Below are 14330 nucleotides of genomic sequence, written 5' to 3'. Positions count from 1 at the left end.
TCTCAGATCAACTCATCGACCATTTTCCATCTCTTTAAATGTCCTTTCCCGGGAAAGCCATTATTAAAAACTCAGATTAACACAGAGACAATAAATCAAATAATTACGACTATTCCAACAATCAAATCATATACTATCATTAAACAAGAAATAATCATCATTTCCTATATGTATGTATATATATATATATAAATTTCATCATCCATTTGACATTATAATATTTTCTCATATTGTTATCACTTCTCATAAGTCTATACAATTAATCAATTACTAACATCTCTCATCTTTTGCATAATCATTCCAAATCTCCAAGTTAGAATGTTAATAACAGCATTATTATATTGAGTTAGAGAGCTCTCATTATTATTGAATTTTCTGATATAGGCACACAACTAGAAAACCACCAACACCACCTCTCAGTAGAATCATTCCAAAACCATAATTCACACTTTATGCCTAAATGCCTATCATAACCTACATAAGTGCACACACATACACACACATGTAAAACTATGCATAAATACACGTGTTCATGTAGAAAGAAAGAGAGATGTGTTTAAGAAATAGCATTGCCTAAATCACTTTATAGATTTAATACCACAATAAACCCTAGTTAAACAGAGTATAAAGCACAATGAAACAATTATCAAACGCACCATGAAGAATCTGAGCTGAGATTCGGTGGTGAGCTCTTGTGATTAGATTTGCCGATCTGTTCGGGTCTGCTATTTCTAGGGATAAGAGAGTTTCAAAATCGAACCAAAACAGAGGGGCTAAGAGAGAGAGCTTACAGAGGTGTCTACGCCTAGGGAGATGGTCCACGTCAATTACATTTTACAGTCTTTGATTCGACACGCATACCCATATTACATTTTGAATTCCCGCCAAAAAACACAACAATCATTTTCAACCCTCACAAAATTCATCTTCTCTGTGAAAGATTAATGAGAAAGATTATGGCATGTTTATTCTGTTTTTAACTTTTTATGAAAATTATAAAACCGTCTTAAAAAAAAATTAGTACTCCAGGTAAAAGAGAGTTCTATAAAAATAGTTCATAAGAATTTTTTAAATTGAGTTTTAAAAAACAATTTTCCGAAAATTTTGAAAACTACAATTCAATATGAGTAAATTTCTATACAAGATTTTTTTTTTATTTTCAGTTATATGAAAACAAAAAACTGAACCAAAAAAAGGTTCAAACATTCATCTAAAAAGTTTTGAGTGTAAACGATATGTGTGGCTTGTGAGTGATTACACTCATATTTGATTTACCTTGTAATCATAAGTTCAAAAAATCACAGGCTAACACTTACAAAGGTTTTTGTTTTCCAAAAAAATTACAGATGAAAAAGATGTAATTGCTGTCTTAAAATATGGGATTACAAATTGAGTTCGACTTTTACTTTCATCAGTATTTGAATGAAGTGAAAAACACAGAAAAAACTATATGGAATCCTTTCAAGTAACTTTGTACAGGACAACTTCATCGCATTTATTTCGAAATTTCACCATCATAAACTTTATCATTTTAACAATCAAACAACGAATTTCTCTCACTTTTATCACTTTCAACACTATAAACTTCATTTTAAAATTTTAAAGGATGAATTTTACTATTTTTATAGGCAAGAGTAAAAAATAGGTGAAATTTCACAATTAAACTGGTAAAATTTCCCACTGCAGGAACGTATAGAAAAGTTACCGGCAAGGGCAAATTCGAAGGAAAAAAAAAAAAAAAAAACTACACATATTAATTCAAAACCAGAAAAGAAGTCTGCCAATAATCTAAGACATGCCTTTTAGCTCCCAATGATACTGAGGTCATAATACACCAGCCTGCACAGGCAATTGCAAGGTCTGCTGCTGATTGTGGTTGCTCTAGGTCTCGTCGCAAGTTGATCTTTGTCGATGATCATGCACGCAATCATCAACAAATCATATGCATAGGACAACCTCAGTTCCTGAGTTGCGTGGTCTGAACATGCCGAAAGTAATATCTTTTCTCCGTTTGGACTTCAGCAATGGGGCAGCAGTTTTTGGGAAGAATGCCTCGTGGTAAAAGAAATTAACATGAATCAAGTCAAATTTTTATCAGAATTATGAAATTGCCATCCATCATGACATCCCACCTCGCAGCCATCCACACACACAGTCAACCATGGCCGTTCCTCGCGAATTTCAGCCAGAACATCTGGTTTACTAGTCAAACGAGTGCGCCCAAAACCAATCCACTGTAAACCGCAGAACGAAGGCTTCTTCAGCAAGCCCAATGATTCGATAGAAAGCCCATTGCAGTGAAAAAGATCTAGCCTCCGAAGTAGTTTGCTTGTGTCTTGGGAACTTCTCCAGGAAGCCAATATTTTCATTGAAGCATCCGTCACATGGAAGCAATATCTGATACACAGTTCAGTAATCCCAAGAGCAACTTCAGCAATGGTGAGAATTGTTTTATCTGATATTCCTGGCATGGAGCCCACATCAAGGGCAGACAATGTCTTGCTCATTGTCCCTCCGCCACACAACATACGAGCAATTCCTTTGTCAGTTACCCTCTTACAGCCTCTAAGACACAACCGTGTGATTGATAAATTACCTATAACAGCTAAACCATTATCAGTAATATCTGCCCCTCCTAGATTTAGCATATTTAGGTTATGAAGGCATGAAACGGAGCTAAGGCAGGCGTCTGCTACGCTCCTACAGCCACACAGGTCCAGCATCTCTAAACCACTACAAGAGGCCAGTCCTGTTACAGTTTCACTAGTTATAAGACTGCATGACAACAATCTCACCTCTACAAGGGAACACGGGGCTCCAATCATATCATGAAAAGCCAGGTCTGACAACAGTGATGCATTGTGAACTTCAAAATGTTTCAAGTTCTGGCAGGAGTGGAGAATTGCTGCAAAGCCAGCATCACTGACTTTAGAAAACCCACCAAGTCTCACTGATTCAAGACCTCCACAGCCCTCAGCAAGGAGAAACATGCCCATATCATTTATTCTTTTGAAAGAAACGGGATGGTTCTGTCTACTTCGTATAAGAGAGAGACTAGTCAACTGCTGACAAGAGCCTAAGGACTGAAGCCCACTGTTGGTCAAGTCATAGGGCAGGAAAGGTTCCTTGCTTGGTCTGTCTTCAAGATCCAACTCGGCCAAAAGAGAAAGGGTGTTGGCAATGGAGATGATAAGTTCATCGGATATAATGTCAAGAACAAGTGACAAGTACCGCAATGCAAAACCAGGTGATCCAGGAAAGGGAAGTCTGAAATTGGGAGACGTCTCCAAGAAGCTCCTGACAACTCCAAGTTCATGGTCAACTCCAAGTTCATGTATAAAATGGACAACATCTCGTTCCAGTACGGGCTGCAACTTCAGAACTTTTACAGTTTTGGGTAGGAAGTGTTGAATGTACTGCAAACCATTTGGATAAAATTCTGTTGCTCGGATTTTTATACATAGAGACTGTAACAGTACAAACAAAAGGGTTGCTTAAGCGAATAAAACTTGCATAAGGTTAAACATATTTGGAAGAACATGGTGCAAGAGTGTGACTAAGATTAGAATTGTATCATATCTTACCTCCAAGTATGAGCAACCTCCAAGCATCGGTACAAGGTCTCCCCTGAATATTTTAAGCAAGTCCCAGCTAGCTAATTCCACTGCAAGTACCCTGACATGAAGCAAATAAAAACCATAACATAATTTACTAAACCCAAACACTTTCTTGTCAATATACCTCTAGAATTATTTAAAATATATACACAAATCTTTAGGCAGGTTTTCCTTCTTTTTTTCAAATCCCCCTGCTTTTAAGTGTTCATATGGCATGGTGGGTCTGTAAGTTATTTGTCAATACCCAAAAAAGAGGACTCCGCAAGTAAATTTTTCTAGGGAATTCAAGTCTCTATAGGAAAAAAAAAAAAAAAAAGAGGGCCCTACAAGTATAAATTCTTGGGTCTGCCTCTGGTTTAGTTGAATACTATGACATGGTTAAAAAAACCATACATACATAATCATTTACCCAATTCTATGTAAACAATAATCAGTGTTTGTTACAGCTAATAGAAGATGTTTACATTAATTTGTGTACATAGTAGTTAGATTAATACCCCAATATTATTTCTAATTAATCAGTCACCTGAATCAATGTACTCAGTAATCAAATATACAAAGGATTACCATATGGGAAAAGCTTGCATAAATATTTGAATGAAGATTATAACCATTTCTCAAATTAGCATCTAATTGTGCTGTGCACATGTGAATTTGTAATGTGTTGGCATGTCAAACTCACTTCCCCAAAATAGAAAAGTTCGTTGTTCTACAACTATTACAAAATCATCATCTAATATTTCATTCATTTCGTTTCATTATTGTTATGATAAGAATTTTGGAAATGCAAATGACAAGGTAGTACCTCAAATTGGGGCACGACTGTCCAATGGAAGCAAGAACTCCATATGAAAGTGAAGAACACTTGAGCAGGGTCAATTCTTGAACATGTGCTCCAAGCAAGTTAAGCAACCTGCTGATTGAAGAATCATCTAGGCGGAGACAGTCAAGAGTGACGGTTTTGAGGCCTCTGAACCGATGAAGGATGTGATTTAGAGTCTGGACATCAGGAGAAAATGCCTGCCGCACACATATGCAACCCATAAATGCCCATTAAATTACACATTTAGATACCCATATATATTATATATGTAGGTATTCATTTCATTTATATACATATATATATGCGTAAGTGTATTATTATTATTATTATTATTTCTACCGCAACAAACCATGCCAATTTTAGAAGTTGATGAAGTTTCAAGGGTTCATTATATAGAAAGCAATATACCCATATAGAGTTAAGGAGCTACATATAACTATATGTATAGGTATTTATGTATGTATACGTAAATACCCATTAAATTACGCAAATAGATACCAATATATATTACTTATGTGGCTATTCATTTCATTCATACACATAAATGTGGGTAAGTGTATTATTACTATTTCTACTATAGGAAGCAACAAACCGCGCCCAATTTTAAATGTGGTGAAGTTTAAAGAGTTCATTATACGGAATTCAGATACCCATATGGAGTTAAGAGCTATGTATAACTATATGTATAGATATTTGTGTATGTATTCATAAATACCTATTAGACAACACATACAGATAAGTGTATCATTATCATTTTTACTAAAGGAAGCAACAAATCACGCCCAATTTTAGAATTAGATGAAGACTATGAAGTTTCAAGGTTCGTTAAATAGAAACCACCTACCCATCTGGAATTGAGAAGCTATATACAAATATATGTATAGGTATCTGGAATTGAGAAGCTATATACAAATATATGTATAGGTATTTGTGTATGTATAGGTGACTGAGTACTTACAGAGAGATCGAGGGAGGAGAGAGAGGAGAGCACTTGAGATACAGCGAAGCGGAGGGTTTTAGAGACACAAGCTGCAGAGCAAAGTGTATCTAAATCCACCTTCAGCAACAGTTCGTGGAGAATGCTGTTCGGGAGTTTCTCCAAGAAGCCACCGCCACCGCCACCGCCACCGCCATATGCTCTTTTATCACTCATACGGAATAGTGAGGGTTCAGTTGAATTGGATTTGTCAACAGAAGTAGTATTCTATAGACACCGTTATTCTAGTAGGCATTGTTTGGATTGAGGGATTAGAGTGATTTGGGGATAGGGAAGGACTTGGAGGGGATCACTGAATTCTTCCAAATTTGACAAGATTCTAAGGAAGTAAAATTTTTATTAAGACAAAATTAACCTTCAAAATTGCGTACACAAAATTTTTATTACATTGAATTCCTAATAACATAACACAATATTATGGCAAATCAGACTCTGGGCAGCTCCTCTTCTCTCGCTTCTCTAGTTCCTCTTCTCTCGCTTCTCCGGCTTCTCTAGAGGATAATAAAAATTTTAAGGGACGAAGTAATTAAAGATCTTGTTGCAATGCACTGAAGATTAGAGGAGTAAGATCTTATACTGGAGATACCCAATTTTAGAAGATCCAATATGAATAATATATCTGACTATAATCCTTATGATCATGTGATAATTGTGATTGGATATATATATATTTCTATAAACTAGTATATAACTTTTACGCATGAGGATGGGCTGTTGTCATTGTTAGGTTTTTTTTAATTTCTGGTACAGTTGCTCTCCAATTACAAACTATTCTAACTTGCAATCTTTGGTCTTCATGTTCAACACGTATTTATAGCCCAATTTCACTTCTTTAACTTCTCTAAAATTTTCTATTCTTACCAAATATTTACAATTGTAGATTATTTATGTTTAATTTAAAATGTAACTCTGACTTAGATACCTCTTATTCTTTTTTTATTTTTTATTTTTGCTTTCAATGACATGGAGCTCACTCTGTTTTGTTTGTACTGAGATGGGATGATACTAATGAAAATAGTTATAAATTATGTTCTCTAAAATGTATATGGAGATTAATTTCTTCTAGAAAACGTTGACAGTATATATATGCGAGAAAATGTATGCACACCTTAAATATTAACTGTTACATTACATTAGGTAATTAAAAAGGTAGTTTATTCTTTTATATCCCACGGTTAAGATTTAATTAGTGTATAAATTCCTTGCATACCAGGTGAATAGTCCTATATATATATATATATATATATATATATATCTTAAAAAGTCTAACACTGCCTTATGCTTCAAATTTGATCATCACCATGAATATGATCTTCACACACACACACACACATATCTTAGAAAGGCAAACTTTGAAAACAAGTTATTTTATTTAGATTAGATATAAAGGGGTAAGATAGTAATTTGATTATTTTCCTTTCTTTTCTCTCCTCTGTTTTATCCAAACAAGTATATTATCCATTTATTTCTTTTTCTTCTATCTATCCAAATATGAATATAAATTATAACTATTTTTTCTTTTCTTTTCTGTCATAACTAATGTAATGTGTATTCAAATGAAGCTGTAATGTACGAGTAATATTTTACAGACAATCATTCTAGAGTTGGGGATAAGTATCTAAAACACCCCTTAGCTTTATTTTTTAAAGGAAATAAGACCCATCTTTTACTTTGAGTTTGGGTATATAACTTACTCAAAAGAATTTAATAAAAATATTATAAAGAAGGATTTTTCGATAAATACGCTAAAAATACACGATTAAAAAAATATATTTGGCACATGAGTGATTAAATTTAATAAACACCAAAAAAATCTCTTTATTGACTACCAAAACGCCTTTCCTTTTACATTAATTGAATTTTTATTTTTTTATTGTAAAAATGGCATTTTAGTATTTTTATTACTCTATTAACGGCTAATTGATAGGAGGTTCTTATTTGCCCTTATAATAAACTTTAGGGGATTTTTAGAACCTATAAGAGATTATATGTAGGGATGGCAACGGGGCGAGTTTGGAGCGGGTTTCCCTAAATCCCGCACCGCCCTTTTTAATTTTTGTCAAGTTCTTGCCCGCCCCGAGACCCGCAACGGGTTGGATTTTTATGTCCAGCCCCGCCCCGTTGGGGAATACTGTGCCCCCGTGCCCGCCCCGCTAACAAATTTTTTTCTCCCACTTTTTAGAACTTAAGCTCCTATTATTTATATGCGGAAATCCTGGAAATGGCACAACATAAATGAAATTATGTATCCCAACAAAAATAAAAAAATAACATGCACATGACATAATTTAGAGAACATAACAAACAAAAATAAACTTTTAATACAACCAAATCACAAGAAGTTCTAAACTCCAACGTCCACCATAACTAAAACAAAAGCAAATTTAATATCAAGTTTACATCCCAAATTAAGATTGTAAGAGATGGATATCTGGGTAAGCCGCTAAAATAAGTTATTAATATAGTATATATATATATATATATATATATATATATATATATATATATTAAATATAGTTATATGCTTAGCGGAACGGGACGGGGCGGGCCCCTAGGATATGTATACTGAACCCTTACCCACCCCGTGACCTGCAACGGGTATAAAATTTGTATCCATACCCGCCCCAACGGTATAAAAAGTGTTCTCATATCCGTTAGGGGACGGGACAGAGCCCCAGCGGGGCGGTAAAAATTGACATCCCTAATTATATGAGCTATATAGCCTTCTAGTTATTTATCGACTAAAAAATGAAATAAAATAAGATTTAATAATCAGATTTTTTTTTTCCCCTTCTCTTTTTTGTTTTTATTTAGGTTTTTTCTTTTAAATAAATGACACCAACACCAGTTGATTTTAATTTTTTTTTTTGTTTTAAATAAACTACACGGATTTGAGATTCAAATACAAGCACATTTACTTAGGGAGGTGAACATTTTACCAATTAGATCCGGGTAATGTGCATCACTTAATTTTAATTGGGAGTTCAACTTTCAACCTCGCACTAATATTTTAACGGAATATGAACATGCAAATAATGAACCGAGTGCTTTAAATACAGAAATTCCAACACTAAAAGACAATTTATAAAAATAAATCTGTTTATACTTCTAACAAATTTTTTTAAATATTTAAAATTAGGAAAACAAAATTCTTAACTATGATCGACTTTTGACGGGAAAGCACCCTACATGAACACCTAAGCTGTAAATTTTTATGAGTTGGACGATTTCTCTTCACATATGAGTCTTTTCAGGTCAAAACGGACTTGTTGAAACTACTCCCAAAACTGTCACCCCCGCGTTTGGTGCTTTGGTTGTCCAAACGGCCACACTAGGCTTCAGCAATCACGGGCACATCATATTTATATAATTTTACTCATAATGTGCCCCAATTAGGTTTTAAATGATTAGACAAAATGCTAAAACAACTACCCATTCGTTGTTTTGAATTCCAATTTACAACCCTCGGTGCCATATTTTTGCTCGAGTTAGTCCCATCAAAAGAAGTATTTTATCCGCTTGGTTTGAAAAATTGTGACACTTCTAATCGTGTCTCCAGACGTGAGAGACACTTATTTGACGGTGTCCTACGCGTGTAAAATTATAACATTTCGAGCCATGACAAATACGTGTCTGACTATATTCCACACATATATATGCCTGACACCGCAAGACACTCCCAAGTATCCGTTTTTCTTAGGTAGTCCTACTAATAGTCTAATACTGACTACTCACATAGGTATGTGTGAACCTACCATATAATGAGGCCTACACATACCCCTATTACTAGTCGGAAATGTCACGTGGCAATGAAATGAATTTTCATACATATCTCACCTACCTCCCAAAGTGGATGAAATGGTGAGTGGTGTGTATTTGTTTCTTGAGAGGGGAGAGAGATATAAAAAAAAAAATATTCAAAGCATTCATTTGATACTTGATACCAAGCTTCAGTTCACTTTCGAGTTGATCTTCCCCAGCTCAAAAAGAATGAATTGCAGTTCAAAGTTCATACATGCTGCACTGGCATATATATTATGTAAATAGCAAATACAAAAATAGGAGAAAAATACAAAGCATTAATTTAAAATTTTTGAGCTGTAAACCGATGTTTAACACCTGCAATCACTAACAAAAGGGAGCAAATTTCCCAATTACATTTCACTTGTTCAATACGCATATTGACCATGCTACTATTACTCGATAGATTGAATTGAACTCTTAACAGCTATGGTTTAATTGCTGGTTCAAATAGACAGCTCGGTTTTTGAAACCAGAATGCCATCACTATCTGCGTACAACCATTCCCCTTCGTATATGAAGGTTCCTCCAACATTGATGGGAACGTGCTTTTCGCCAATGCCTCTTTTGTTCGATTTCTGGGGATGGGATGCCAAAGCTCTAACCCCGATATCACAGCCGTTAATCTCATCTACATCTCTAATGCAGCCATTGACCACAACACCAGCCCACCCCATATTCTGGGCCAACTGTCCCATATTCCCTCCTAACAAGGCACATCTCATGCTCCCTCCACCATCTATAACTAGAATTCTGCCTTCACCTTTGGTTTCAAGTAGCTCCCTAACAATAACGTTGTCCTCAAATACCTTAAGGGTGACGATGGGCCCCGAGAACGCTCGACGCTGCCCATACATCTGGAAGATAGGTTGCAGGACACGCACATCACCACTTGCCAGAAGTGCAGCATTTGTATCACAAGCTTCAGCAGTAGCAAAGGAAGCCATATATTGTCCTGCAAGTACAGTTTTCTAAATATCATGAACAAGGGTGCAAAATAATACCGATTATTGAGTGTTCCTAGCCCCTAGTGATGCTTTCAACATTTATTATCTTCTAAATCTTTGACGTTTCTGGTCCGCCAGAGGGCTGAGACAAACACTTAAAGAAAATCAAAGGTAAAGAAGAATCCAATATAGCATACAAACAAATATGTCGCCCCAACACCATCATGCAGGCATTTACATAAATATATCTTTTTGAATTTCTTCCCAATGTTTTCATTAAAACTAAGGAAAAAGGAATACAAAATTTCACTATTTTAATTCAAAGCAACCATATACCTTAAGCACCATGGTGGATTAATCAGTTTTTTTTTTTTTTTTTTTTCAGAATGGCTTTCTGGTGATCAGGAGACTAGAACTTCCAAACCGTTTCTTTGTCCATTCTTGGTTCAAACAGCCAAGAACATTTTTAATAGCAAATTCAATCTACAAATTCACATAAGGATGTATGTGCTACACATGATGAGCTGAAAGAGCATCATATGGAGGATCCAACTTTTATTGTGTTTGGGTTTCTATGCAAGTGTGTGTGTGTGTGCATGCATGTTTTGCTGCTATTCAACAAAGGGACTGGACTATACACAAATGAGTTGCTTCACAAACAGGCAGTCCTCATCAGAAATAGAATCTTAGTTGAACAAGTACAAAAGGGTAATTTAGTTAAAATTCTTCTCCACTGTCCAAAAATAAAGTAACTAAAGAAGACAAAATTAATGTCTTTAAGAAACATGATGCACAAATGTACCACATACTAATGCTAAAACGTGAAAGGAAAAGGGAAATGCAACGTCATATGAGCACTCAAATCAAACACAGTAACGGGCTTGAATCTGATTCTGCGAGTTTGACTGTTCAACTTGGCTTTAAAATACTTGGAATCATATTGGACCTTAAATATGTCTTTGAGTTCTTGAAATCAGGGATCAGTTCAATTGAGTTAATCCTGAATCAATGAACTCATACAATTTAAATGATTTTTAAAAGCCAAGAACCTTGCCATGTTAAGCCCGAGGGACAGAAGAGTTAATCAAGAACTACACTTATTAGTTGGAGCTTCACATGGATTTTCCCTAGATTAAAGCTGGCATGTGGCATTAGGGCCTACCACGTGTCTAGAGGGGATTAGTCTTGCCCAAAAGATGGGGACACCCCTCTAGTCACCCAAAAAAAGGGAGTGGGGACCTTGAGTCCATTTGGAGTGTATGCACTTAAAGCAAATGAATAATAGATTTCTGCATATACAGCATATCAAACTGACTTTCTCATTACTTCAGTCCTGGAATTTATGTTTGCCTCACTCACATTGACCTGATCACTGGAAACCAGAAGGATAAAAAAATCCAACCAACATCAATGCACTAATGGAATATCAGAGATATTTCAACAGCTACGATTTGAAGTGTTCCCTAAATCATGGCACCGTTGGCAAATAAAAAAGTTACTCCATATATAACTACTGGCGTGTCCGTTGTCTTAGTTTTGTGTCACAAAAAGGCTTGGAGCAGAGTATAAGTTGCCTCCCAAAAATGTACATAGCTATCTGCTACCAGAGAGTGAATCACCATAAAGAATTTGATTCGGAGAGTGTTACTTCGAAAGAAGAGTTTGAGATTTTCCTCGCCGCCAGAAAGAGAAGCATGGAGAGGATACTTGAGAGTGTTACTTGGACTAGAAGGTGTCAGCTTCCTAATAAGAAAAAAAGTTCTCTAGATGACATATATAACGAAGTAACCGAAATCAAATATGGAAGCCTGATGGTATGCTAAAATCCCATATAATTAAGAGGGCCTTGAATAGGTGTGCTGCACCTGCCTTTGGGACTTTGGCTACATTGGTCGAGGTTTGTAATTTTGAGTAGATTGTGAGTATTCCCAAAGAAAAAACAAGAAATGTGCCACCATGTAACAGAGTGAGAACTGCCACGGAGAGGGCAACCTAAGAGAGGTTACATAGAACAGAAACTATAGGTAGAACTACGGTGAGCGGTCTAAACTTTGACCCTTGTTTCTTTCTTCATATTGTAAAGGGGATCAAAGCCTGTGTGCACGACTCCTTAAGTTATATGTCCATTGAGATAGCACTCCCTTCTATAACAGCTACTGATCTCACATTGGAACAGACAAGCACTATGGGAAGGATAGTCTTCACAACCACTATGGCAGCTAGAGTGAAGTAGTCTAGACAACCACTATGGGAGCTAGAGTGAAGTAGTCTAGACAAAAATCCACAGACAACATCCCTTGTGGAAACATGATGGTCTGCCACTATCCCAATTACAGCTCGGACTCTGACTCTGTCTCTTTCTACCAGTTCTGAGGCTTTTGGAATTTTAGTCGAGATTTACAACACAAAACTACCTATGCACAGATTATTGCAAAAGCTTCTATAATTGTCAATTAAAATTCTGGCCCTATTTTTCAGAAGGAGCACCTACATGTTAAAATCTTTCCTAACAACAGAAGAAAACAAAGCTATAGAAATAACTACCCATAATGCCTATAAAATGGGCAAAGGAAGTAACTTGTGATTATAAGTTGAACAATTATCCAATTAGCCATTAGCCCAATGGTATAACCTCTCCTCACTCAAAAGGGAGGTGAGGGATTCGAGCTCTGCAGTGGGCAATTTGTGAATGTGTGTGAGTACTTTACCTAACCCGGAGAAGAAGAAGAAAAAAAAAAAAAAAAACTTCTAAACCATCATTGAAACGCCTTTTCTTTAATATAAGTGAGGTTTTAAAAACCCTCATTGGAATCCAGCATGCATTATTGTTGAAAAGTTCAATTTCCCAGTGAGTAACAGAGCTTGATTAAATAAATAGCACAAGCCAAATACCCAATTCATCAAGAAGATTACAAACATAGAGCTTTAGGGCTAGTCACCAATGTCTTTAGTAACTCCATCCATTGGCAATTCAAATTACTAATTAATAAATGGCAGAGAACCCAACAAACATCTTTAATCCAAGATTAAATTAATATATAATAATCAAACAATTACTAAGATTCTCCAAGCACGTTCAATATGATAACAGCATGTCTAAGAACTCTGAATTTGTTCAGAAAATGGGTACTAAACTAAAAGCCAAAAACAAACAGGATTATATGTAACACATATACCAATATTCAGAGTCACAAAAGTAAAAGCTTACAAGTTCAGAGAGTGAGAGATGAACCCAATTTCAATAATATCCAATTTCAGAGAGCTGCTATGGTTCTTGAATCCTCGGAGCTGAAACTAAAAATGTATAGATATACCAACACATATGTGTATGTGATATGAAAAGGTAATTCATGCTCATCTCACCGTTCGTGAGTTAGGAAGATGACGGTATCCTATCTTATTGATTTGTGTGCCGCTCTCCGTACAACGTAAGCAGTGAGCAAAGGCGTTGGGAATTTTTTATGTTTGTTGCTGTGGACGGGAGAGGTCGTCGATTAAATCAAAATGGCGTCGTTTTAATATACACGCAATTGGTTAGACCGTTTGACATTTATACCTGAGCCATACTTCTTGAGAAAAACTTCTTTACGTCTGATACACGGTGGGCACATCTAACCTTGTACCATGCATATAATATATGTATAGACGGGTGTCTTACACAGATGGCCGGAATGCATCTGTTGTATGATTCAATTAACGTAAGAAGGTTTTTCTTCATACTTTATACTAGTAAAAGACTAAAAGGAGATCATGGGTTAGAATTTTAGTAGAGGCTGTGTAAGTGAATTACTTTATTTATATAAAAATAATAATAATAACAACACGCAAAAACACAACTTCAAAATATAAGAGCATTTCTAATGAGTTTGCCAAATTTTTGCAATTCAGTGAATCTATGTCACCATTTTTTAAGGGGTAAAGTACAGAAAACTCCTATTTACTATTAATATAGTGCATATCAGTTCCTGTGTGGTAAAAAATCCCCCTATATTATCAATTTGGTGCAAATAGGTCCCTGTGTGGTGTAAAATGACGATAATATCCTCACTTCAGTTGAATAAATTAATGATTATAAATACCGGCCATGTAAAATGACTCTTTTGTCCAAATTTGTGTAAAATTATATTTGTTTGGCAGAAGAATAA

General features: G+C 35.5%; 2 protein-coding genes across 2 annotated transcripts; both read right to left on the bottom strand.

Moving 5' to 3' along the window:
* Window positions 1-1642: 1642 nt before the first annotated feature.
* On the bottom strand, window positions 1643-5806 carry LOC132312314 (F-box protein At-B). The gene is made up of 4 exons (XM_059810642.1): window positions 5399-5806; window positions 4423-4637; window positions 3585-3675; window positions 1643-3467 (listed from the first exon to the last, which is right to left on the bottom strand). The coding sequence occupies exons 1-4, from the start codon at window positions 5591-5593 to the stop codon at window positions 2079-2081; spliced, it is 1890 nt and encodes a 629-aa protein (XP_059666625.1). The 5' UTR covers window positions 5594-5806; the 3' UTR covers window positions 1643-2078.
* Window positions 5807-9496: 3690 nt separating this feature from the next.
* LOC132312313 (putative 4-hydroxy-4-methyl-2-oxoglutarate aldolase 3) lies at window positions 9497-13638 on the bottom strand. Its single transcript, XM_059810641.1, has 2 exons — window positions 13394-13638; window positions 9497-10193 (listed from the first exon to the last, which is right to left on the bottom strand). Exon 2 carries the CDS (start codon window positions 10183-10185, stop codon window positions 9685-9687), a length of 501 nt encoding a protein of 166 aa, XP_059666624.1. The 5' UTR covers window positions 10186-10193; window positions 13394-13638; the 3' UTR covers window positions 9497-9684.
* Between the last annotated feature and the right edge of the window lie 692 nt (window positions 13639-14330).

The sequence above is a fragment of the Cornus florida genome, unplaced genomic scaffold (genome assembly GCF_030987335.1).
Source record: "Cornus florida cultivar Cherokee Brave unplaced genomic scaffold, ASM3098733v1 CherokeeBrave_3.0.0_Hap2_Chr06, whole genome shotgun sequence".
Lineage (NCBI taxonomy): Eukaryota > Viridiplantae > Streptophyta > Magnoliopsida > Cornales > Cornaceae > Cornus > Cornus florida.
Note: the sequence above shows the minus strand (reverse complement) of the source record. Positions and strands in the feature narration are given on the sequence as shown.

Excerpts from the sequence above, each read along its gene's own strand:
- LOC132312314 (XM_059810642.1), bottom strand. The coding sequence starts at position 5,593 with ATGAGTGATAAAAGAGCATATGGCGGTGGCGGTGGCGGTGGCGGTGGC. Across the intron at positions 4,638-5,398 it reads TCTCCTCCCTCGATCTCTCT|GCATTTTCTCCTGATGTCCA; the intron begins GTAAGTACTCAG and ends TGTGTGCGGCAG. Across the intron at positions 3,676-4,422 it reads CAGTCGTGCCCCAATTTGAG|GGTACTTGCAGTGGAATTAG; the intron begins GTACTACCTTGT and ends GCTTCATGTCAG.
- LOC132312313 (XM_059810641.1), bottom strand. The coding sequence starts at position 10,185 with ATGGCTTCCTTTGCTACTGCTGAAGCTTGTGATACAAATGCTGCACTT.